Source organism: Trachemys scripta, chromosome 2 (assembly GCF_013100865.1).
Source record: "Trachemys scripta elegans isolate TJP31775 chromosome 2, CAS_Tse_1.0, whole genome shotgun sequence".
NCBI classification, from domain to species: domain Eukaryota; kingdom Metazoa; phylum Chordata; order Testudines; family Emydidae; genus Trachemys; species Trachemys scripta.
Genome location: NC_048299.1, coordinates 119745058 through 119768238, shown reverse-complemented (window position 1 = coordinate 119768238; position 23181 = coordinate 119745058). Strand labels below are relative to the sequence as shown.

The 23181-nt window shown below is 43.8% G+C and overlaps 1 protein-coding gene across 2 annotated transcripts in view; it reads right to left on the bottom strand.

The window, feature by feature from the left end:
- Positions 1-23181, bottom strand: part of CLPTM1L (CLPTM1 like) — an 89993-nt gene that overhangs the window by 26696 nt on the left and 40116 nt on the right. Inside the window, exons 8-11 of one of the 2 annotated variants that reach the window (XM_034761481.1) lie at positions 20744-20828; positions 17104-17207; positions 9743-9808; positions 5238-5288 (exon numbers count right to left, since the gene is read on the bottom strand). In XM_034761481.1, the coding sequence (XP_034617372.1) occupies positions 5238-5288; positions 9743-9808; positions 17104-17207; positions 20744-20828 (306 nt within the window). The remainder of the gene's footprint in view (positions 1-5237; positions 5289-9742; positions 9809-17103; positions 17208-20743; positions 20829-23181) is intronic. The other variant, XM_034761482.1, reaches the window with a different exon arrangement.

The window sequence follows — 23181 nt, the reverse complement described above, 5'->3', positions numbered from 1 at the left end:
GGTCAGCACCGACTTCATCAGAATAGCTTGGAGCCTAATGTCCCTTTCTCTCTTGGTCCGAGGCTTAAACGACTTGCAAATCTTGCAGCAATCACTGAGATGGGTTTCCCCCAAACAGCGTAAACAGTCCGCATGCAGATCACTCACTAGCATAGATCGCCTACAAGTGTCGCATGACTTAAAACCCGGGGCACGGGGCATGCCCTGGCCCGTGCGCTCTAGCTAACTTAAACTAACTAAACAACTAACTAACTAACTGAAGAAGTGAGGTTCTTACCCACGAAAGCTTATGCTCCCAATACTTCTGTTAGTCTCAAAGGTGCCACAGGACCCTCTGTTGCTTTTAACTAACTACAGGTACCATACACTGAACGAACAAGCAGTTCTGGGGACGAGCTAGAGCAGAGCCATTCTGAAGCACCTTCACTGGCGGCAAGAAGGAACTGAGGGTGGGGGGAGTGCGCAGCACCCCTTATACCATGCCATGGAGGCACCATTCCAGGGGTGGCTAGGGCGCTCCCCTACGGGTACTGCTAGCGGAAAAACTTCCGGCACCGGTGCACGTGGTGAGCACACACACCTATTGTGGAATACACATGAGCAATCACTCAAAGAAGAAAGACAATTCCCCAAAAGAGGGGTAGACTTCAGAATTAGGGGAATGAATACACCTCTGACCAGGCTGTCAAAACTGATGCTTTTGTGACCAGTGCGTACGTGTATGTGTGTAAGATGGTTGGGTCCTGTGACCTTCTCCTGTGAAAGTGTCGTTTTTTTCATTGGAGACTTGCTAGATCTTTGGTGGAAGACATGGGATAGTGAGCTCAGACTTTTATGGTGCATCTCTGCTTTCAGTAATGCTTTCTTTTAGGGGCCAGAGTGTACACCCCCAGCAATTCCACCCTTGAGGCCTCATCTGCTGTGGCACTAAGAAGTTCAGCCCCTTCGAACAGAAGATCCTCCACAGTGTATTCAACTTCTCTGGGAAATCCAGACCCTTGCAGCCACGATGACCTATGCATAATTGTGGCTGCGGCAATAAGAACGGTGCCAGATGCTTCAGAGGAAATTAACAGAATAAAGCAATTATTGAGTCATACATCCCTTGTTGTCCATTCTCAGTTTCTGGCTGTCAGAGATTTAGGGACACTCAGTGTCCCTGACCATCTTGGCTAACACCATACCATGGATTTATATAGTGTCATTATGATATTTCATGTCTTATAATCCATCTATCCCCTTCCTAATGGTTCCTAACATTAAGTTTTTTTTGACTGCCATTGCACATTAAGCACAGTTTCATAAAACTATACACGATGACACCAAGATCTCTTTCTTGAGTGGTAATAGCTAATTTAGACCCCATCATTTTGTATGTTCAGTTGGGATTATGTTTTCCAATGTGCATAACTTTGCATTTAATCAACACTGAATTTCATCTGCCATTTTATTGCCCGGTCACCCAGTTTTGTGAGATCCCTTTGAAACTCTTCCCATAGAGCGGGAAGTGATATCAGCTGTATCCAGAGCTGCCTGGAGATTGGTTTTACCACTAACTGCCCTGCTGTGATCAGAGAAGCAAGCTCTTTCTGGAAATCAGTCAGACTGTTATTTGTGAAAAACAGTGAATTTCTCAAAGATACAAAAAAAATCTTACCTCAACATTAGGGCTTGATAATTAGCAAGCCAGAACTGCATGCTTGCTGATTAGATTTTCTGCCAAATGAACCTAATCTTTTTGGTTCTCCCTCCTTTGCTGTCGCCCTGTTTTATCTTGCTTTCTCATTAGCCAATGTAACTACCAGAGATGACAGAACAGGATGCGTATAAAAATATTCAGCACCCTTGGGTAGAACTTGTTATTTTCTGTCCCCCTTTTGAGAGGTGTGGGTACTGCTGCAGGGATATACCACAGCACCTGGATGAGTCCATTATATACCCTGTGAATAAAGCCACTCTCCCAGAAGCCGTAGACTGCAGGATATCAACACACACATGTTGAGTCCTGGCATTTAAAGTGCCTCCCCTATCCTCTTTAAAAGGCCTTGGAACACCTTCAGAACATCAGGTTGGAGACCCAAATGAGGAGACAACTTGTTTGGAGAGGAAGATAACAGAGCCATCACCAGCTGGAACCCTGTTTGTGGAGGAGTGTCTTCTCACTGTTTATACTCTGGAACTAGGGAGGGCTGCAGTGGTAAAAGAGAAGGTGCAGCTAGGGGGACTGTATCTGTGGATGGGATGTCCTGGGGACATAAAAGTCTGTCCGCCTAGTTGCAAGCTTCTCAGGATGGCCCAGGAGCCCCAGTATGACCATATGTTGATCTGGTAAGTTCTACATAGCCATGGTGTCAGAAACCAGGAGGGTTGGGATCAGTTTGAGTCCCAATGTCTGTCTCTGGAGCAGCCCCATGTACTCCTGCAGGACACACACAACAGCGGAGTGGAGGCTGGAGGAGAGGTGGTGTGTTGCTGATCCATCTCCTCTGACCCTACAAAAGTAGATCCAGAGGTGGTGTGCAGAGGGCCTTGGTGTTATCAGTGGCGGTGCAGACGTGGATAGTGCCATGGGTACAATCCTGCTAACAGGAGCGAGGTGGAGACTCTAGCTCCTGTAGAAGCTCTAGACCTCTCAATGCCATGAATCCTGTCAGTGCTAGCTGCAGTTGTGGAGTGCTTGGACCACCTGGTGACAGAAATTGTCAGTCCAGAGAGTGCCAATGTAAAAGTGGTAGGTTGTGGTGCTCATGGTTTGCAGTGCTGCCGTTAAGTCCAAAGCAGTCAGTGATGTAATTGGTGCTAGATATCTCATGATGGCTAGTCTCTGAGTCAGTGTCTTAAACTGAGTGACCTTCTGTGGAAACCTCATTGAGTTGAGGCATCTTGACAGTTTGATGCAGAGGGGGATCTTCTCAAGCAACCGCTGGTGGGTGATCTGCTCTTGGAGATCCTTGTACTCTGGGATTGATCAGAATGCTGCTTCTCTCCCATGAAATGCTCATATGCATATGAAAACGAACCAATGTTTGTGCTCTTTGGTGCTGGATCTCACAGAGAGAGGTCTAGACAGCCTGATCCAAGGCAGGTCTCAGATTCATTCAGAAGGAATACCTGAAGCCTTGCCTCTCTGACCTCACATATCCTTGAAATAAAAGATTTGCAAGTGGAACACTTCCTTGGGATGTATGACTCTCCAAGACAACAGAGGCATTTCTAGTACTCATTGATGGGCATAGTTCTTTCGCATGAAGGGCAGTTCTTACAGTCATTGTAAGGTTTTTTTGGTTAACAGGCAGAAAATCATCTATGTTAACTAAAAGGCTAACGAGGAACAACTAGCAATTACAAGCTGGATTGTGTGGGGTGGGGCAGGGTCTGTGTTACCGACCACAAATGCTCCGTCTCATCGATGTCAGGAAGCAGCTGAGAGGAACTGATGGCAGTTGACACACACTGCCCTTACATGCCCTTGCTGGAGAACCAGAGAAGCTTCAAGGTGCAGGCATGCCGTACAGATAATGCTGGCCAAAAGTCTCAAGTGCTTGCATATCAGAAGTGGAATGTGCATATGGACAATCACTGGAAGGAGATGTAGGTTCTGATGCTTCCAAGGGATCTTACAGTATGATATCATTCAAAACAGACAGACTAGGTCTTCATAACTGATGAAGACTCAGATATAATTTACAATCAGTCATGGTCTAACATGCACATTTGCATAAAAACAGTGTATTCTCTGTTCAAATTAATGACAACTTCGATTAGTTCAAAAAGAATTGGCTAGCTTTAGTGTAAGAATTAAGGACAGCTAAACATTTTACATGCATATCTTAAATAAAATTGATGATGAGATATTCACATATTCAGCCAAATTTATTTGCAATTTTATAATGACTTGGAACCCAGGTCTCCTGACTCCCAGTGCCCCTATTCAAAGAACAAGGCAATGCTACCACTATGAAAACATATAATATGGCTTTGGTCAGAGGTGGAATCACACTTCTAGGTAACAGAGGCTAATACTGTTTCACTGTGTTTCCTCTTCTCCTTTCATTTCAGGGGAGAGAAAAGATGGAATAGTCTGCATTGGAGACAAGTGTGGGTAACTGGCACTAGCATGTCCAAACCTCCTGGCAGTAGGGTAGGTAAAGGCAGCACTAAGACTTTGGAACTGGAATGAGATTTGAAGGTCTCAACATTAGTACACAGAGTGCCTCAGCACTGGAGACCAAAGTCTTTTTCGACTTCATAGTCAGTGAGCTCTTTGGCAGAGACTGGGAACCAAAGGAAGTAATTGAAGTCCAAGGCACCTTTGTAGTTTTCAGCACCAGACCACTCCCAAAATATCACGAGTTACCAAGGATTTGTTTTCGCTACCATACTAGAGTCTTTTCAAAAAGTTAAGAGGGAGAGTGCCAAAGTCAGCTTTTGAAGCCCTAAAGAGGAATCTTTGGAGGCTGACAAAGACCAGTGGGGACCATGTGCAGTGCCCAAGTCAGCAGCTGAGGGCTCTTTAGATTTCATCCTTATGGACTGCCGTAACAAAAAGATCTGATGCATGAGCTACCAGCCCTGGGGAGATAAACCACGGCAGACTTCATCTGTCCAAAGGATATGTTTCCCCAAAACAAAAAGACAACTGGCGTGCATCAGACTGGAAAAATCCCTAGCCTTAGAGCATACCACTTAAATAATTTCTTCAGGTTTGCCACAATAAAGTGCAGTGACATGCTGAAGCAACTTAAAATTCAAGATTTACCTCAAAATTATAATGATAAAGATTTACCTCTCAAGACCACCTACACCAATGCTATTTTAAAACGGCATACCAAAACAGGTTTTTGTAGAATGAAGGGACATTAAAAAAAATTGATCACTGATAACCTTTAAATCAAGAAATACACTCTAGTTCAACCACAAGCTACTGGGATAGATGCAGGAACTACTGGGTGGAAATCTATGGTCTGCATTGTGCAAGAGGTCAGACTAGGCTGTTATCGCCCCTGCTAGCCTAAAAAAATACATGAATTCCATGGACACTGAACACAATAATTGTATTTGTTTCTGTCTGCTTTTGTAAGGAAGACTCAAGTTAATATTTGATCTAATTCTCCACACTATCTTTTTGCTGTCCAGCAGAAGGCTGAAAGGTGCAATCTGCTTGTTGGAGAATAAGTCCCACTACATATTTGATTAAATAACCAACATGTCAACAATATTACAGGATTGTGTCTTACCTGGGTATCATATTCCTCAGTTCTCTTTTCAGATTCATTGTATGCACCAAACTGTATTAGATTTAATAGAGAGAAGAAATCATAATTGGTTTAGACAAATAAAAGAGAAGACGGGGGAAATACAGTACTTTGTTAGGAAAAAAAAGGTCAGGATTATCATAAAATTCAAAGGAAACTCCAATGATATTAGGTCTAACTGCAATCTAATACAAGGAAGATGACAACTAGCAACAGGATTTTTGAAGCTGGGAAAAAAAAAAAAAAAAGATGTAATATAAAGCACTATCCCAAGGCGAGGAGTTTGCTCTGGAATTTCTTTGCTAAATACTACATGAACCATCATAAGACAACTCATTTTTCAATACCATTCTTGACAGAAGAAAGCTACAAAGGTTCAAGAGATCTGTCGAGCCCAAGGGTATACTGCAGTTGGCTCAAGTTTCACTGATTAAAGCTAAGCTTGTAAAGATGAAAAACTTACTCCTAATTTTCTTTATACAATATAAAAGTTAATACAAATCTACAAATGCTTCAATAGAGCACACAGCACTCAGAGCTACAACCCTCACTCTCTTCAACATGATGCAGACAGAAAATTGAGCCCTTCAGCCACTGACTGTACAATAGCCTATACAGAAACTGATTAAATCAAAGCAAAACTACACTTAAAAACCTAAATAACAGGTAAAGGTCCTTAAAGCAGCATCACACCCTGGTCTTATTTTAATGCCCAATAATTATTTGGGACAAAAGAATTATCAATTACAAGTTAAACATCTCCACTCCCACCTACCTTCAGTTAACAGAGACCCATGAATAATGTCCCCCAGAAATGCAAAGGAAGCCCAGACCAGAGTTAATATTTCTTATACTGTTAATGAAGAACATAAGCAAGAAAAAAAGGTTTGATAAAACACACTTTTCAAGTCTTTATACTTCATAAAGAAGAGCAAGACCACATTGTAAAACATTCTCTGCTGGTCAAATTCAATACAACCAATATTGTTTGTGAAACCAAAATGTTTTTTCCCCGCCAGCCAATGGCATTATCCAGCAGGACATATCCACTGCTAGCTCCATAGCAAGCAAGACTGGCTTGCTAAGTGAAAGAACTGTGAAAAACGTGGGTTTTTAAAATACAATCCCACATCCGGTGAGTTTTCCAGGTTTCTTCCTTTCCTCCCATCCTTTTATTGATTTTGTCATACTCAAATATTTGTTAATGGAACATTTGGAAGTTTTTGGATACTAGAAATATCAGTCTCATTTTAATCTGTGAATGAAAACTAACTATTCTCAAAATTTAAGTGATGGAGACAAAATGGTTACTTACCCTGTACAGTAGATGATATTCTTTGAGATGTGGGTGCAGATGTGTATTTCACTCAGGTGTGCATGAGCCCAATGCCTCAAAGCCAGAGAACTTCACTTAGCATTACCTGTTGGGGCAGCTCTTGCTTCCTCTGGCCCTTATGCCCCCTCCTATGCTAGTAAGGGCAGCGCTGTCCCAACCACCTCAGTTCTCTCAAAACTCCAATGCAGAGGGAACAGGAGGCGGGGTGTGGAATATACGTTTGCACCCACATCTCGAAGAACAGTTACAGTACAGGTAAATAACCTTTTTTCTTCTTCGAGTGGTTGCAGACAGATGCTCCCCATAGATGACTCACAAGCAGTAACCAATGGAGGTGGGACTCGGAGTCTACTTAAATAATGACTGAAGAACTTCCTGGACAAAGTTTCCATCTGATCTAGATGTCGTAATAGCGTAATGCTTGCGAAAAGCATATATGGAAGACCAGGTAGCATCCCTAGAAACATGCAATATAGAAACGTCACTGAGAAACATGACAAAAGCCGTTTGAGCCCTCACAGAATAAGCCACCAGTCTCTGTAGAGGTGTGGCCTGTGCTACCGCATATGCTGTAGTAATGCAGAAGTAATCCACCTGGAGATTGTCTGTGTGGAAACATCCTGACCCTTCATCCGATCTGCATAAGATAAAAAAAGTCAAAGCGATGCCCAAAAGAGTTTAGTCCTTTCCAGATAGAATAACTTTGATCATCTCACATCCAAGGAATGAAGATGCTGCTCATCAGCATTTGAGTATGGCTTAGGAAAAAATACAGGTAGGTATATTGTTTGGTTAAGATAAACTGTGATATCACTGTAGACAAAAACTTAAGGGTATGACTTTAAGGTTACCTTGCCTTTGAAAAACTGAGTATATGGAGGATCTGCCATTAAGACCTGCCGCTCACCAGTTCTCCTTGCTGAAATTATGGCAACAAGAAAAGCTGTCTTTTGGGAAAGGAGAGAGCGCGCGCAACTGGCTGGGGACTCAAATGGAAAACCCATGAGGGCAGCCAGTATAGTACTGAGGTCTCACAAAGGAATCAATTCTTTAACAGACAGAAAGAGGAAGACAGCACCTTTTAGAAATCTAACCACCATGGAGACATGGAAAATAATGTCTCCCTTTAGATTGGAGGGTGAAATGCTGAAATTGTTAAGTGGGCCCTCATCAGTGAGTTGAGCGATAGACCTGAGGACTTGAGAAGTCACTGGTAACCCAAAATGTCTTGCTAACGTTGGCTGAACTCCCCTTGCCAACAACCAAACTGAAAAACCTAGTAGAAGGTTTTCTGCTAGTAAGTAGAACTTGTTGCACTGCTTGCTCTTCTGGGTCATCTAACCATGTAGCATCCACTCAGTTAGGTGCATATTGCTCACAGCTACATGCCATATCTGATCATGGTGTTGTGTCAGCAGGCAGGAACGAGAGGAAGAAATTTGGGAGGTAGAATAGACAGACTGTAAAGGTCAGAGGAGCAACACTCTTTTGGCCAAGCTGGCACAATGAGTATTAAGTTAGTCTGATCCAACTTCAGTCTGAGAATCACCTGAGGGATGAGTGGTATTGGGGGGGGGGGGGGGGGGGAGAGAGAAGGCATACATGAGGACTGATCCCCAATTCAAATGGAAAGCATCAGTTAATGAGCCTTAGACAGAGACCCACTTGAGAGCAAAACTGACTGCATTTCTTGTTGTCTTTCACTGAAAATAAGTCCACTGTCAGAATGCCTCTTCCTTGAAAATGGATCTCAGCACATCGCTCTTCAGAGATCGCTCATGATTCTGAGAGAAGTTTCTGCTGAGGTGACTGGCTAAGTGATTCTGAGCACCTGGGCAAGTAAGCAATTGTATAAATGAGGTTTTCCATGATGCACAATTGCCAAAACTTTATTCTTGCTGACAAAGCTAGGGAGCGTGCTCCTCCTGGCTTGTTCACATAACACATTGAGTTTGCATTGTCAGTGGGGCCCTGCTCTTGTGCTTATGAAAACAGCGCTTACTCTCATGGTAGAAGCCCAGTGAAGGGTCCCTGACTTTACTGTTTCCCCCTTCTGTGTCAGATCTTGTGCTAGGAGGTGCGCTCGTCTATAACTCAGGCAGATGTACGGGGGCAGGATCCAACTGAGGCCTCATTGCTTTCTTCCTGAGTTGCTTCTTAAGCCAGAGTTCTTGTGCCTGCAGGCCCAGGTGGGAAAGGACTGACTGATACTGCACCTAGTGGAAGCATCACTGACTGAGAAGGATCAGGGACATGACAATTTTTGAAATCTGGTATCCTAGGGATAATCTAAATCCTATACTGGGAAAGCTAAACACTTCACTGAGGTGGGGATTATACCTGTTACTAAGTATACTTTAAAATTACTAACACTACACTACAGTAAAAATAACTATAAAACTTTGAAATATTTACAGATTTGAAGACAAAGAAGACAGAAAGAGGGGCTCTAGATACTGGAAGTTGCAAACTAAGCCATGCAGTGGTAAAAAGGAACTGGATAGGCGGTTAGTCCATAGCACCCCATATACCCATGGTGTATGAGGAGAGCAAGGGTGCAGACAGACCAATTGACACTGCTTGCAAGAATTCTCTGGTCTCAGGCATGTGAAGTGCATTTACACCCCACAGTGGAATACACACAGGGACTGGGCACTCGAAGAACTATCTGTTTTGCAGAAGATGTCTTAATCTTCTCAGTTCAGTAGCAAATAACATTTCTATCCTCCAGCAGTAATAATGGAAGACTGATCTGTGGTTTTCTGTAGCTAATTCTGCAACTTTTTTATTGAATCATATTATACAAATGGATGAACACAGCAGCATTATGGAGATATACCTATCTCATAGAACTGGAAGGGACCCCGAAAGGTCATCGAGTCCAGCCCCCTGCCTTCACTAGCAGGACCAAGTACTGATTTTGCCCCAGATCCCTAAGCAGCCCCCTCAAGGACTGAACTCACAACCCTGGGTTTAGCAGGCCAATGCACAAACCACTGAGCTATCCCTCCCCCATTTGTATACTTCTAGACATTATACATCTTCATATTTTGTTTATTTGAATTTTATTTTAAAGTAAGCTGTTCACTAATCTCTGAGGGAGCAGAGAGCTCATAACTCTAGTCATTATGAAAGAGCAAAGGTATTGTACCTGGATTGTTGGCCTCATGCCTCTCCATATAACTGTCATTTTCAGTGCTTTCTTCACTTTCCAGAGCTGTAGTTTAAGTTACAAAAATACAATGCTTATATATCAAGAACAACTTATTCATCATGACTAAGGATATCAAAATCTAGTTCTTAGACTTGAAGAGGAGGTTACTTACCTGTAACCGGAGGTTCTTCGAGATGTGTGGTCCCTATCTGTATTCCACTGTGGGGGCGCAGGACGCCATGCGCCAGAAGATTCCAGTAGCAGTATTCATCGACCCACACGTATGTAGCCATGTGGTCCAGGTGAGGTTACATGAGGCTGTGTGGGGTGACGCCCTCTCGGTCACCATCTTAACGCTGAGCAGCGTGGCACGCAGCAGATGGGACGGAGGGCAAGTATTGGAATACAAATAGGGACAACACATTTTGAAGAACCTTCAGTTACAGGTAAGTAATCGCCTTTTCTTCAAGTGATGGTCCCTATATGTATTCCACATGTGGGTAAGATCAAGCAGTGATCAGCGCAGAGGCGGGTGCGAGGATGCAAGAGGCATTGCAGTCTGGAGGACAGCATGGCCCACAGCTGCGTCTGCTTCCGCCTAGTTGATTGCGTAATAGGTAGTGAAGGTATGAACAGAATGCCATGTTGCCACTCAGCAGATGTCATGCGAGGAGAAGTCTGCCAGGGAGACAGATGTTGCTACCTGTGCCCACATTGAGTGCACTGTAATTGTGCTGGGCGGCAGGGTATTGGATAGCATATACCTATGTGGATGCATGCAGAGACTCACTTTGAGATGCATTGGAAGGGCAGGACTTGGCCCATGGATCTGTCTACAGTGGCCACGAAGAGATGTGGGGAGCCATGAATGGTGTGGGTTCTGTCAAGGTAGAACGCCAGCACACAGTGGACATCTAGGAAATGCGGGGTCCTGTTTGCAGGAGTGGCGTGCAGGGCCAACACTTAGGACAGAAGACCAGAAGGTGAATCGACAGGTTGAGGTGAAACTCTGAGTCTACCTTCAGGAGGAATCTGAGGTGGAGGCGCAAGGAAACCTTGTCTTTATGGAAAACTGTATTGAGGAGATAGGGGGGAGAGGAGGTAGACCATCATGGCCACCTGTTCGCTGACCCGCCGAGCAGAAGTGATAGGCACAAGGAAGATGACTTTCATGGAGTAGTGGAAGAGGGAGGATGTGGCCAGAGGCTGGAACGGAGTATGGTGAGGTTGGAGAGGACAAGATTGAGGTCCCAGGGGGGTATGGGCTTGCACACTGGCAGAAAGCTGTTAAGCGGGCCCTTGAAGAAGCGGGCGGTGGTGGAGTGGGTAAACACTGAGCGGCCATCCACAGGGGTAAGGAAGGCTCTCAGCGCTGTCAGGTGCACCCGGACAGAGCTGAAGTTAACGACTGAGGTCTTAAGTTCCAGGAAGTTTCCAAGATGGTAGGGATGGAGATGGCCTCAAGGGGGAGGTGGTGGTGCTGAGCCCAAGATGTGAAAGATTTCCATTTTGCCACATAGTAAGCTCTTATGGAGGTCCAGCTACTGCGTTTAAGGATGTGCTGCACCAGCGGCAAACAAGCATTGTATACACAGGAGCCCAAACCAAAAACCAGGCCATGAGGCAAAGGGAGCCAGGACTGGTATGACAGACTGCCTTGGTCGTGAGTGAGATGGTCCAGAACCATGTGGAACTGGAGAGGAGAGGGGCAGGCAGAGAGCCTGAGGAGGTCCAGAAACAAAAACTGGCAGGACCAGAACGGGGTTATCAGTATTAGCTGGACATGCACGAGTCCATGAGCCCAGATCTAATGCATCCAGGAGTGCTGAGGGAGTTGGCTGATGTGATTCCAGAGCCATTAGCCATTATCTTTGAAAATTTGTGGCGATCGGGGAGGTCCCAGACGATTAGAAAAAGGCAAATATAGTGCCCATATTTAAAAAAGGGAAGAACCTGGCGAACTACAGACTGGTCAGCCTCACTTCAGTCCCTGGCAAAATCATGGAGCAGGTCCTCAAGGAATCCATTTTGAAGCACTTGGAGGAGAGGAAGGTGATCAGGAACAGTCAATATGGATTCACCAATGGCAAGTCATGCCTGACCAACCTGACTGCCTTCTATGATGAGATAACTGGCTCTGTGGATATGGGGAAAGAGGTGGATGTGATATAACTTGACTTTAGCAAAGCTTTTGATACAGTCTCCCACAGTATTCTTGCCAGCAAGTTATAGTATGGATTGGATGAACGGACTATAAGGTGGATAGAAAGCTAGCTAGATTGTCAGGCTCAACGGGTAGCGATCAATGGCTCGATGTCTAGTTGGCAGCCGGTATCAAGTGGATGCCCCAGGGGTCGGTCCTGGGGCCGATTTTGTTCAACGTCTTTATTAATGATCTGGATGATGGGATGAATTGCACCCTCAGCAAGTTCGCAGAGGACACTAAGCTGGGGGGAGAGGTAGATACGCTCGAGGGTAGGCATAGGGTCCAGAGTGACCTAGACAAATCCTAGTGACCTAGGATTGGGCCAAAAGAAATATGATGAGGTTCAACTGAGGCTGAGGGAACTGAGGTTTTTTAGTCTGCAGAAGAGAAGAGTGAAGGGAGATTTGATAGCAGCCTTCAACTACCTGAAGGGGGGTTCCAAAGAGGATGGAGGTAGGCTGTTTTCAGTGGTGGCAGATGACAGAACAAGCAGCAATGGTCTCAAGTTGCAGTGGGGGAGGTCTAGGTTGGATATTAGGAAACACTATTTCAGTAGGAGGATGGTGAAGCACTGGAATGGGTTCCCTAGGGAGGTGTGGAATCTCCATCCTTAGAGGTTTTCAAGGCCTGGCTTGACAAAGCCCTGGCTGGGATGATTTAGTTGGTGTTGGTCCTGCTCTGAGCAGGGGATTGGACTAGATGACCTCGAGGTCTCTTCCAACCCTAATATTCTATGATTCTATGACCGTAGCCAGGCCCTGGCAGGTCTTGCAGAGGACCTGGGGAAGGAGAGGAACGGGGGAAAAGGTGTAACAAAGTTCTCCCTGCCAGGGCACGAGAGCATTGCCTTGAGAGTTGAGCCCCTGGGCTCCCTGGGAGCAGTAAAGAGGGAACTTGTGATTGTCTTGTGTAGTGAAAAGATCCCAGTGAGAGGTGTCCCAGGTATGGCACATGGAATGAGAGTGGGGAGGTCCTGGATGGTGTTCTGGACCTCTCAGGGGAAAAAGGAGGACTGTAGCCATAAGTCTCGGCATATAATGACCCCAGTTGCTAAAGAGTGAGAGGATGTATCTGCAGCATCCATGGCCACTTGGAGGCTCACCTTAGTTGTCGGCAGTCTTCTTCCAGAAGGGCATAGAAGTATTGTTGCTTGTCCTGTGGCAGGTCGTCCAGGAACTCCACGAGCTTGGCATAATTGTGGAAATCATACTTCGCCAGCAGAGCCTGGTAGTTGGCAATACGAAATTGCAATGCTGCACAGGAGTAGACCTTCCTGCCCCAAAAGTCCAGGTGCTTGCCCACCCGCTCTGGAGGAGTGAATTTATGGGTGTGCTGGCAGACGCATTCAGTCACCGCATGACTTGGGGGGAAGGGGGGGATGGGAAAAGAGGAAATCTGCCCCCTTAGCTGGAACAAAGTACCAATGTCCTGTCCATTTCAGTGTGGGGACACAGGAAGCTGGCGTGTGCCAGACCGCTCTCACAGGTTGCAGGATAGCATTGTGAACAGACAGTGCCACCCAGATGGCCCTTGGGGTTGCCGGGTGTCCACCAATTGATGGTGCTGATCCTGCAACCTCCTCCAGGGGTACACCCAGGTCCATGGCCACCCACTGTAGTAGGTACTGATACTGCTTCTGATTGTCAGGAGGCAAGAGTATGAGTGGTATAAGCCTTTGGGAATGGTGAGGCCATCGGTACTGGTGGGATGCATAGGCTTGAAGCACCCCTCCTGGAGCAGTAGCGGTGCCTCTGCTGGAGTGGGAGGTTCATGCGAAGTGAGCAGTGAAGAATGAGGGTAGGGCAGTTAGAGATGTGCTGACTGGAGAAGGGGCTCACATTGTCCCAAGGTCTGGGAAATGTCCCTGTGAGAAGTCAAAGAGCGAGGTGGTGTGTGCAGTGAACGGACCGACGGATGCTGAAATGCAGGTGGGACAGGTGGTGGCACCCTGGGGAGAGTTCCAGGCAGGTAACTGGCATGGCGGGTGGTGGGGCCATCGAGTTCTCCTTCTTCACCTTACCCTCAGAGAGAGGAAGCTTAGCTGGTGGTGTGGCGGGGTCTGCGCTCAATGTCTCAACCGACCTGGGGCAGTTCAGGGAGGAAGCGCTGTGCTTGGAGACAGCCTGCAAAGGAGACCTGCTGCGATACCCATGCAAGAGCTTCTGGCTCTCAATCTTGGGCTTATCCTAGACCGCTGGCGCTGCCAGACCTGGGACATGGGACGTGCTAGGAGGAGCACTCACCACCAGTGAAGGACGCTGCACCGATGGTTCCACCCCTCTGGGGTTGGACTGTGCATGCAGCCGGAGCGCATCCTTCATAAGAAATTTGTGGAGGTGAAGTTGGCACGCTTTCCGAATCTACAGATGGAAGGAGCAACAGATCTTGCAGCAAGATGAGTCTCCCCAAGACAGTAGAGACAGCATTGGTGCTTGTCACTCACTGAGAATGAGAGAGGGCATAATGCATAGTTTTTGAACCCTGGAACATGGGGCATAGTCCCTGGGGAAGGACACAGAAAACTGACTACACTACACTCAGAACTACGCACAGCAAACTAAAGAGAAAAACAGAAGAAGGCTACTACAAATGAAAGAAAGGGCTTTGTTAGCCAAAACTACCATCGCAGAGGAAGAGGGATTCTGACTTCAACCATGTGATGGTACAAGGAAACAGAGGGCGTCGCTCCGCACAGCCTCATATAACTTTGCCTGACCATGTGGCTACGGACATTGCTCATGCGGGTCAACGGACACTGCTACAGAAATTTTCTGGCTCCAACCCATAGCACGCCTGCACACCCACGTTTGGAATACATATAGCAGGGGTGGCCAAACTTACTGACCATCCGAGATGCATACGACAATCTTCATAAGTTCAAGAGTCAGGGCGCACCTGCCAGGACTCACACCTTCAGTCCTGCTCCTGCTGAAGCACCAAGCCCCGGCAGGTGCACCCTGCAGATCTGAAGCCCTGAACCCCGGCAGGCATGCCCCAGGACACCCCTCCCCACTGGGCAGAATGTCCAGAGGTGACACGTGGAGGGGGCACATGGGGTCACCCTCCCCTCCCACCGATTTTTCCCAGGGTTAGTTGGCCCTACTCAGTCACATGGTGCCACCAGGCTCCTCCCTGCATGGCAGTTGCTGGAGTTGGCAAGCTTGGAGCTGCGGCCGTGGGGAGAGACAACGACAAAGAGCAGGGAGCTGCAAGACAGCCGCTGCTTTTGCTGCTGCTTCTCCCCACGGAACTAAAGCAGCAGCCCCTCCCTGCAGCTCCCAGCTCTTTGTTGTTGCCTCTCCATAAGGAGCTAACACCTGGGAGTTGGAGGGAGGGGCCGCTGAGGGTAACAGGGAATGTGTGCTTGGAGGGGCATGATTCAAGCTGTTGGGGGAGCAAACCTGTAAACTGTGCCCCCCACTCTCAGCAGGCACCAGTTGTTTCTGGCAGAAGCCCCTAGCCTCACCACCCTGCCACATGCTGGTAGGTGGAGAAACCAACCTCCCTTCTCCCCCACAGGCTGGTAGATGGAGCAGCCACACACTCCTCCCTCCCCACAGGCTGGTAGGTGGAGAATGCGAGCAGCACTTTAACTGTGAAAGAGCCACACTTTGGCCACCCCTGACATATAGGAACCATCACTTGAACAATATCTTACTCCTTCAGTAGTCCCACTAAAGTCAATGAGTTAAATGAATTCATTGGATCAGTGAATAAAAGTATCAGCATTTAAGTGAACAGTACAAATAAACCCAGAGGCACTCGTCGCCTTTTTACTGTAGCTTTCAAGGTAATAAAAACCTCAGCTAAGGATTGTAAATACGTATTGTGAAAGTCATTCCCCAGTTTGGACTGCATGGGACAATACTTAAAAACGGGTCATAAATTATGGTCTTTGTAAGTAGTGCCCTAACAGTATGATACTTCAAACAGTCGAACTTTTTATGCCTTCTGAATTTTGTTTGTAGTTTTTGTTTAGTTTTTCTTCATACATTTTTAAACAGGAAATCTGAAAGTCAGTTCTGGCAGTCCTACTTTTTTACTGATCAATTTTTTTTAAATTGAATATTTACACAAATATTAGTAGAAAATGGGATCCTGAGTCAGAACTAGAGCTAGCCAAGACAGTTTTTATCCTGTGAACATATTTGAATTTTTACAGTTTTGTTCGTTCTGAATAGGGTAAAAAGTCAAACTAAAATTTTTGCTGGACAGAAATTTTGAAATATGGTCCCTAGAATTCCTGGCTCCCTGCATGGCAGGCTCTCTTGAACTTCATCTCTATTTGCCAGCCAGGCAGGCTGGCACACCCACCGTATACAGTGTGCCTCGTTTGTTGAATGTTTTAACAAAATCAACGCAGACAGAAACTGTTCAGTCAGAAAATTTTGACCAGCTCTAGTGAGAACAAATGACAGTCAGGACCCAATGCTAAATTTCTTAAAGGACCCATTTTAAAACTAATTACTGGGTTTCCTTGAACAGTCTCAGAAAGTTAGTTCAGAATTCCAAAAGTAAATGCGGTAATTTTGGAGAACATAGACACATCCATATAATGAAGTTAAACCTTTAACAATTAAATGCTTGTACCGTGAGCTCCCTAGTTAATGTTTGTTAGAACCCTAACCTGTGTGTGTGTTTTTTGCAATCTTAAGGGATTCCAAATCAAAGTCACATTTGAAATCTTGTGCTTCTAATTAGAAATAATACTCCAAAATTACAGGAACTGCAAAGTTGGTAAAAATATTTTTTTTCCAATTTGTTTACTTTGTGTACTTTACAGCACTTTATATATGGACAGTTTTACTGTTTACCCTTTATGATTACAGTTCCTTGAAGAGAACACATTAAACAGAAGTTATTTAAAGTGTATTCTATCTAAACTGGAATTGTTCTAAATTAGTTCACTTAAAATTTAAACTGACAATGACTATTTTTATATATAGATAGATGGATAAATACACACACATACTCATAGACATATATATATATATATATATATATATATATATATATATATATATATATATATATATATATATATAAAATGAACAGTTTAACATCATCCCCATAGGACTGTAGATGTAAATAGCAGCAGCGTCAGCAATAAACCTATAACACATAAGCAGACTTCAGAGCTTTATGAACTCACCTCAATCACTGCACCAACACCTGCTGGAATTAGCACCAATAAACTGGTTTGTTCATCCAAAAGGAAAAGAAATATTACCACGGTACTGAAGCATCGCCAAAGCACTGAATAAGTAAATAGAAATGTGAGTTAATATAATTTAGATATTAAAGGAATAAGTGATATCTGATGAAAGAATGTTACAGTTAAACTATTATAAGATTAAGATAGAAAGAAGAATGACAACAGGCTATATGAGCTGCTTCCCCAGATAAAGCTTCTTGTGAGACTATAGATGATTTTAGGAAGTGATGTCACAATAGAATTATGATTTTGAATAGCAAGAATTTGCTGAGAACCAACAACCTGATCAGTGGGATTCAGAGTAAGCAAAGTAAAAAAAATGCATAAGGAGTGAAATATTCTTGAATCAACAAAAAACTTGCAATAAAAAAAGTATTTCTATAATGGAATATTGGTAGCAATACAACAACGTATCAGCAGTACTTTAAGATATTACTAAATATATGTTAGTGATTCTTGTTAAGAAGAAAACCTCAGACAATAAAACTTTCTAGCTATGAAAATTTCAAAGTTTAGCCTGTGAAAACTGCCATGAAATCCTTGAACAAAATACATTTGATGGTATTTGATTAAAATAAGACACTTTGCATGTATGCAATTTCTCAGGTTCTGTTAAACTTTGCAATTATATATAGCACCATTTCCTGCCCAATTATTTTTATATTAGAGAAGAGGGAAAAGGCATAAGGAAGAGCAAGAACTGGACACTAAAAAATGCTAAGCAAACAGATATGAGTGTTTTTCAAAAACATTTGAGTGACAAATAATAAGTGCAGTCCCATTTAAATGCTAAACACAGCACAGACATTCCTTCTTTTCTCTTGGGAAAAGAGATTTTTCCAAGAGAATTCTCATGTCCTCCAATTCTAATTTCCTTCAAATAGTGTAACTGTAAGTAGTATTTAAAATGTACATCTTTAAACTCCCAACCATTCTGCCCAACTATAGAGATGCTGGAACCGAGAAGACACTTTGAAAACGGCATTACTTTAGTACCAAGAAATCAAAACTATCCAGTGTCCCTCAGAATCCTTCTACTTTGGTTTTACACACTTATGCGGGTAGCAGCTAGCAAATATTCTCATGTTAACCTAGAACTCTAATCCTTGAAACTCACTGGATCATCATTGTAAATGTGTAGTATCACTGAAAATCGAGTGCAGTAAACCATGTGCACATAGAATCATAGAATATCAGGGTTGGAAGGGACCTCAAGAGGTCATCTAGTCCACCCCCCTGCTCAAAGCAGGACCAATTCCCAACTAAATCATCCCAGCCAGGGCTTTGTCAAGCCGGGCCTTAAAAACCTCCAAGGAAGGAGACTCCACCACCTCCCTAGGTAACGCATTCCAGTGTTTCACCACCCTCCTAGTGAAATAGTGTTTCCTAATATCCAACCTGGACCTCCCCCACTGCAACTTGAGACCATGGCTCCTTGTTCTGTCATCTGCCACCACTGAGAACAGCTGAGCTCCATCCTCTTTGGAACCCCCCTTCAGGTAGTTGAAGGCTGCTATCAAATCCCCCCTCATTCTTCTCTTCTGGAGATTAAACAATCCCAGTTCCCTCAGCCTCTCCTCATAAGTCATGTGCTCCAGACCTCTAATCATTTTTGTTGCCCTCCGTTGGACTCTTTCCAATTTTTCCACATCCTTCTTGTAGTGTGGGGCCCAAAACTGGACACAGTATTCCAGATGAGGCCTCACCAATGTCAAATAAAGGGGAACGATCACGTTCCTCGATCTGCTGGCAATGCCCCTACTTATACAGCCCAAAATGCCGTTAGCCTTCTTGGCAACAAGAGCACACTGTTGACTCATATCCAGCTTCTCGTCCACTGTGACCCCTAGGTCCTTTTCTGCAGAACTGCTACCTAGCCATTCGGTCCATAGTCTGTAGCAGTGCATGGGATTCTTCTGTCCTAAGTGCAGGACTCTGCACTTGTCCTTGTTGAACCTCATCAGGTTTTTTTGGGCCCAATCCTCTAATTTGTCTAGGTCCCTCTGTATCCGATCCGTACCCTCTAGTGTATCTACCACGCCTCCTAGTTTAGTGTCATCTGCAAACCTGCTGAGAGTGCAGTCCACACCATCCTCCAGATCATTAATAAAGATATTAAACAAAACCGGCCCCAGGACCGACCCTTGGGACACTCCGCTTGAAACTGGCTGCCAACTAGACATGGAGCCATTGATCACTACCCATTGAGCCCGATGATCTAGCCAGCTTTCTATCCACCTTACAGTCCATTCATCCAGCCCATACTTCTTTAACTTGGCGGCAAGAATACTGTGGGAGACCGTATCAAAAGCTTTGCTAAAGTCAAGGAATAACATATCCACTGCTTTCCCCTCATCCACAGAGCCAGTTATCTCATCATAGAAGGCAATTAGGTTAGTCAGGCACGACTTCCCCTTCGTGAATCCATGCTGACGGTTCCTGATCACTTTCCTCTCCTCTAAATGTTTCATAATTGATTCCTTGAGGACCTGCTCCATGATTTTTCCAGGGACTGAGGTGAGGCTGACTGGCCTGTAGTTCCCCGGATCCTCCTTCTTCCCTTTTTTAAAGATGGGCACTACATTAGCCTTTTTCCAGTCATCCGGGACCTCCTCCAATCGCCATGAGTTTTCAAAAATAATGGCTAATGGCTCTGCAATCTCATCCGCCAACTCCTTTAGCACCCTCGGATGCAGCGCATCCGGCCCCATGGACTTGTGCACGTCCAGTTTTTCTAAATAGTCCCGAACCACTTCTTTCTCCACAGAAGGCTGGTCACCTTCTCCCCATACTGTACTGCCCAGTGCAGCAATCTGGGAGCTGACCTTGTTCGTGAAGACAGAGGCAAAAAAATCATCGAGTACATTAGCTTTTTCCACATCCTCGGTCACTAGGTTGCCTCCCTCATTCAGTAAGGGGCCCACACTTTCCTTCATTTTCTTCTTGTTGCTAACATACCTGAAGAAACCCTTCTTGTTACTCTTAACATCTCTTGCTAGCTGCAACTCCAAGTGTGATTTGGCCTTCCTGATTTCACTCCTGCATGCCTGAGCAATATTTTTATACTCCTCCCTGGTCATTTGTCCAATCTTCCACTTCTTGCAAGCTTCTTTTTTGCCTTTACGATCAGCAGGATTTAAGATCACATGTGAGAGGACACTTCCAGTTGTAACCAAGAATAAAAGATTTTTGCATAAGAACAAAATGACAATTTACATTTCTCAAATACAACAATTTTAATTCCTAACAACCAACCACATTACCCATACTCAATCATTTGATAACATTATATAAAAAATAGGGAGGTTTTCCCAATTAAGCTTTTGAAGTAATGTCTTAGTTTTCTTGTGGTCACACATTTTCCTCTTTAGAAGAAAGTCATAATCAGAGATTATATATAATCTGCTAAATAACTGAACACTGATTAAATCACAGCACACTTTCCAATGACGATCCTACAAAAACTGTTTTCATTTTGCCACATCTCCTAAAGCATGCCAGATATTCATATGTGTTCTAATATACAAGAGTAAAAACAAGATCAATACACACCCTCTTTACCTCAGATATGCCATACCTGCTTTTGTAGACATTCCAGTCATGCTTTTCTTTTTCTTCCAGAAGCTGATGTCATTTTTGAATGCAAGGAAATCAAAAAGAAGCTGCAAATATGAAGATACGCACCATTAATTTGATTGAAACCTGCACTAATTCCGGCACGTCAATTGAGTTAATAAAAACATGCATTTACAACTACATACTTAATGTAAGTTGATGATTTCATTAAATAAAAGAGAGATAGTCTAGATGCAGAAAGGAAAAGCTAAGAGATGTGAACCCTGTTGTTAAGACCCAAGTTCCACAAAACATTGCAAGGAAGAACTAAGTAGGGAATCCATGGACTGACAGAACTACAAAGCTTCATCTTACAGGAAGACAAAGGGAGCCAGGGACTCCATGCATCTTGTGAATTCTGCAGGACAGTAGCTCATGTGCGGAGCTAAGAAACTTGCAGAGCTCATGAATTCTTCAGTACTGCAAGAACTAAAGAGGGCTGAGAATCTTGCAGAGTTCCAAAGCCTTACATTACAAACACAGGAACTGCCATAGTGGATCAGCCCTGAAGCCAATCTACTCCAGTATCTCATCTCTGACAGTATCCAATACCAGCTGCTTGAGAGGAAAATGTAAAAACTTTGTAAAAGTGGGATAATGTGCTCTCCTAATCCATCTCATTCTGATCTCTACTAGTTAGAGATTGTCTTATCTCTAGGGCTGTCAAGCGATTAAAAAAATTAATTGTAATTAATCGCACTGTTAAACAATAATCGAATACCATTTAAATATTTTTGGATGTTTTCTACATTTTCAAATATATTGATTTCAATTACAAAACAGAATACAAAGTGTACAGTGCTCATTTTACATTTATTTTTGATTACAAGTATTTGCACTGTAAAAAAACAAAAGAAATATTTTTCATTTCACCTAATACAAGTACTGTAGTGCAATCTCTTTATCATGAAAGTTGAACTTACAAATGTAGAGTTATGTAAAAAAAAGGCATTCAAAAATAAAACTAAGTCCACTCAGTCTTACCTCTTGTTCAACCAATCGCTCTTACAAGTTTGTTTACATTTGCAGGAGATAATGCTCATAACGCTTCTTGTTTACGTCACCTAAAAGTGAGAACAGGCTTTCTCATGGCACTGTTGTAGCTGGCATCGCAAGATATTTACGTGCCAGATGTGCTAAAGATTTATATGTCCCTTCATGCTTCAATCACCATTCCAGGAGACATGAATCCATGCTGATGATGGGTTCTGCTCAATAACAATCCAAAGCAGTGCAGACCGACATGTTCATTTTCATTATCTGAGTCAGATGCCACCAGCAGAAGGTTGATTTTCTTTTTTGGTGGTTCAGATTCTGTAATTTCTGCATCAGAATGTTGTTCTTTTAAGACTTTTGAAAGCATGCTCCACATCCTGTCCCTCTCAGATTTCGGAAGGCACTTCAGATTCTTAAATCTTGGGTCGAGTGCCGCAGCTAACTTTAGAAATCTCACATTGGTACCTTCTTTGAGTTTTGTAAAACCTACAGTGGAAGTGTTCTTAAAATGAACATCATCATGTGCTGGGTCATCATTCGAGACTGCTAAACATGAAATATATGACAGAATGCGGGTAAAAGAGGAGGGGACGTACAATTCTCCCCCAAGGAGTTCAGTCACAAATTTAATTAACATGTTATTTTTTTAATGAGCGTCATCAGCATGGAAGCATGTCCTCTGGAATGATGGCCAAAGCATGAAGGGGCATACGAATGTTTAGCATATCTGGCACCTAAATGCCTTGCAACGCCAGCTACAAAAGTGTCATGCAAATGCCTGTTCTCACTTTCTGATGACATTGTAAATAAGAAGCTGGCAGCATTATCTCCTGTAAATGTAAACAAAAAACTTATTTGTTTTAGTGATTGGCTGAACAAGAAGTAGGACTGAGTGGACTTGCAGGCTCTGAAGTTTTACATTGTTTTGTTTTTGAGTGCAGATATGTAACAGGGTGAGGGTTAGCTCAGTGCTTTGAGCATTGGCCTGCAAACCCAGGATTGTGAGTTCAATCCTTGAGGGGGCCATTTAGGGATCGGGGCAAAAATCTGTCTGGGGATTGGTCCTGCTTTGAGCAGGGGGTTGGACTAGATGACCTCCTGAGATCCCTTTCAATCCTGATGCTCTATGGTTCTATAGTATATCAAAAAAAAAAAAAAAAAAAAAATCTACATTTGTGAGTTGCACTACAGTACTTGTATGAGGTGAATTGAAAAATACTATTTCTTTTATTATTTTTACAGTACAAATATTTGCAATAAAAATATACACATTGATTTAAAACACAGAATACAATATATATGAAAACACAGAAAATCAAAAATATTTAATAAATTTCAGTTGTTTAACAGTGCAATTAAAAGTGCAATTGTGATTTTTTTATCTCGATAATTTGAGTTAATTGC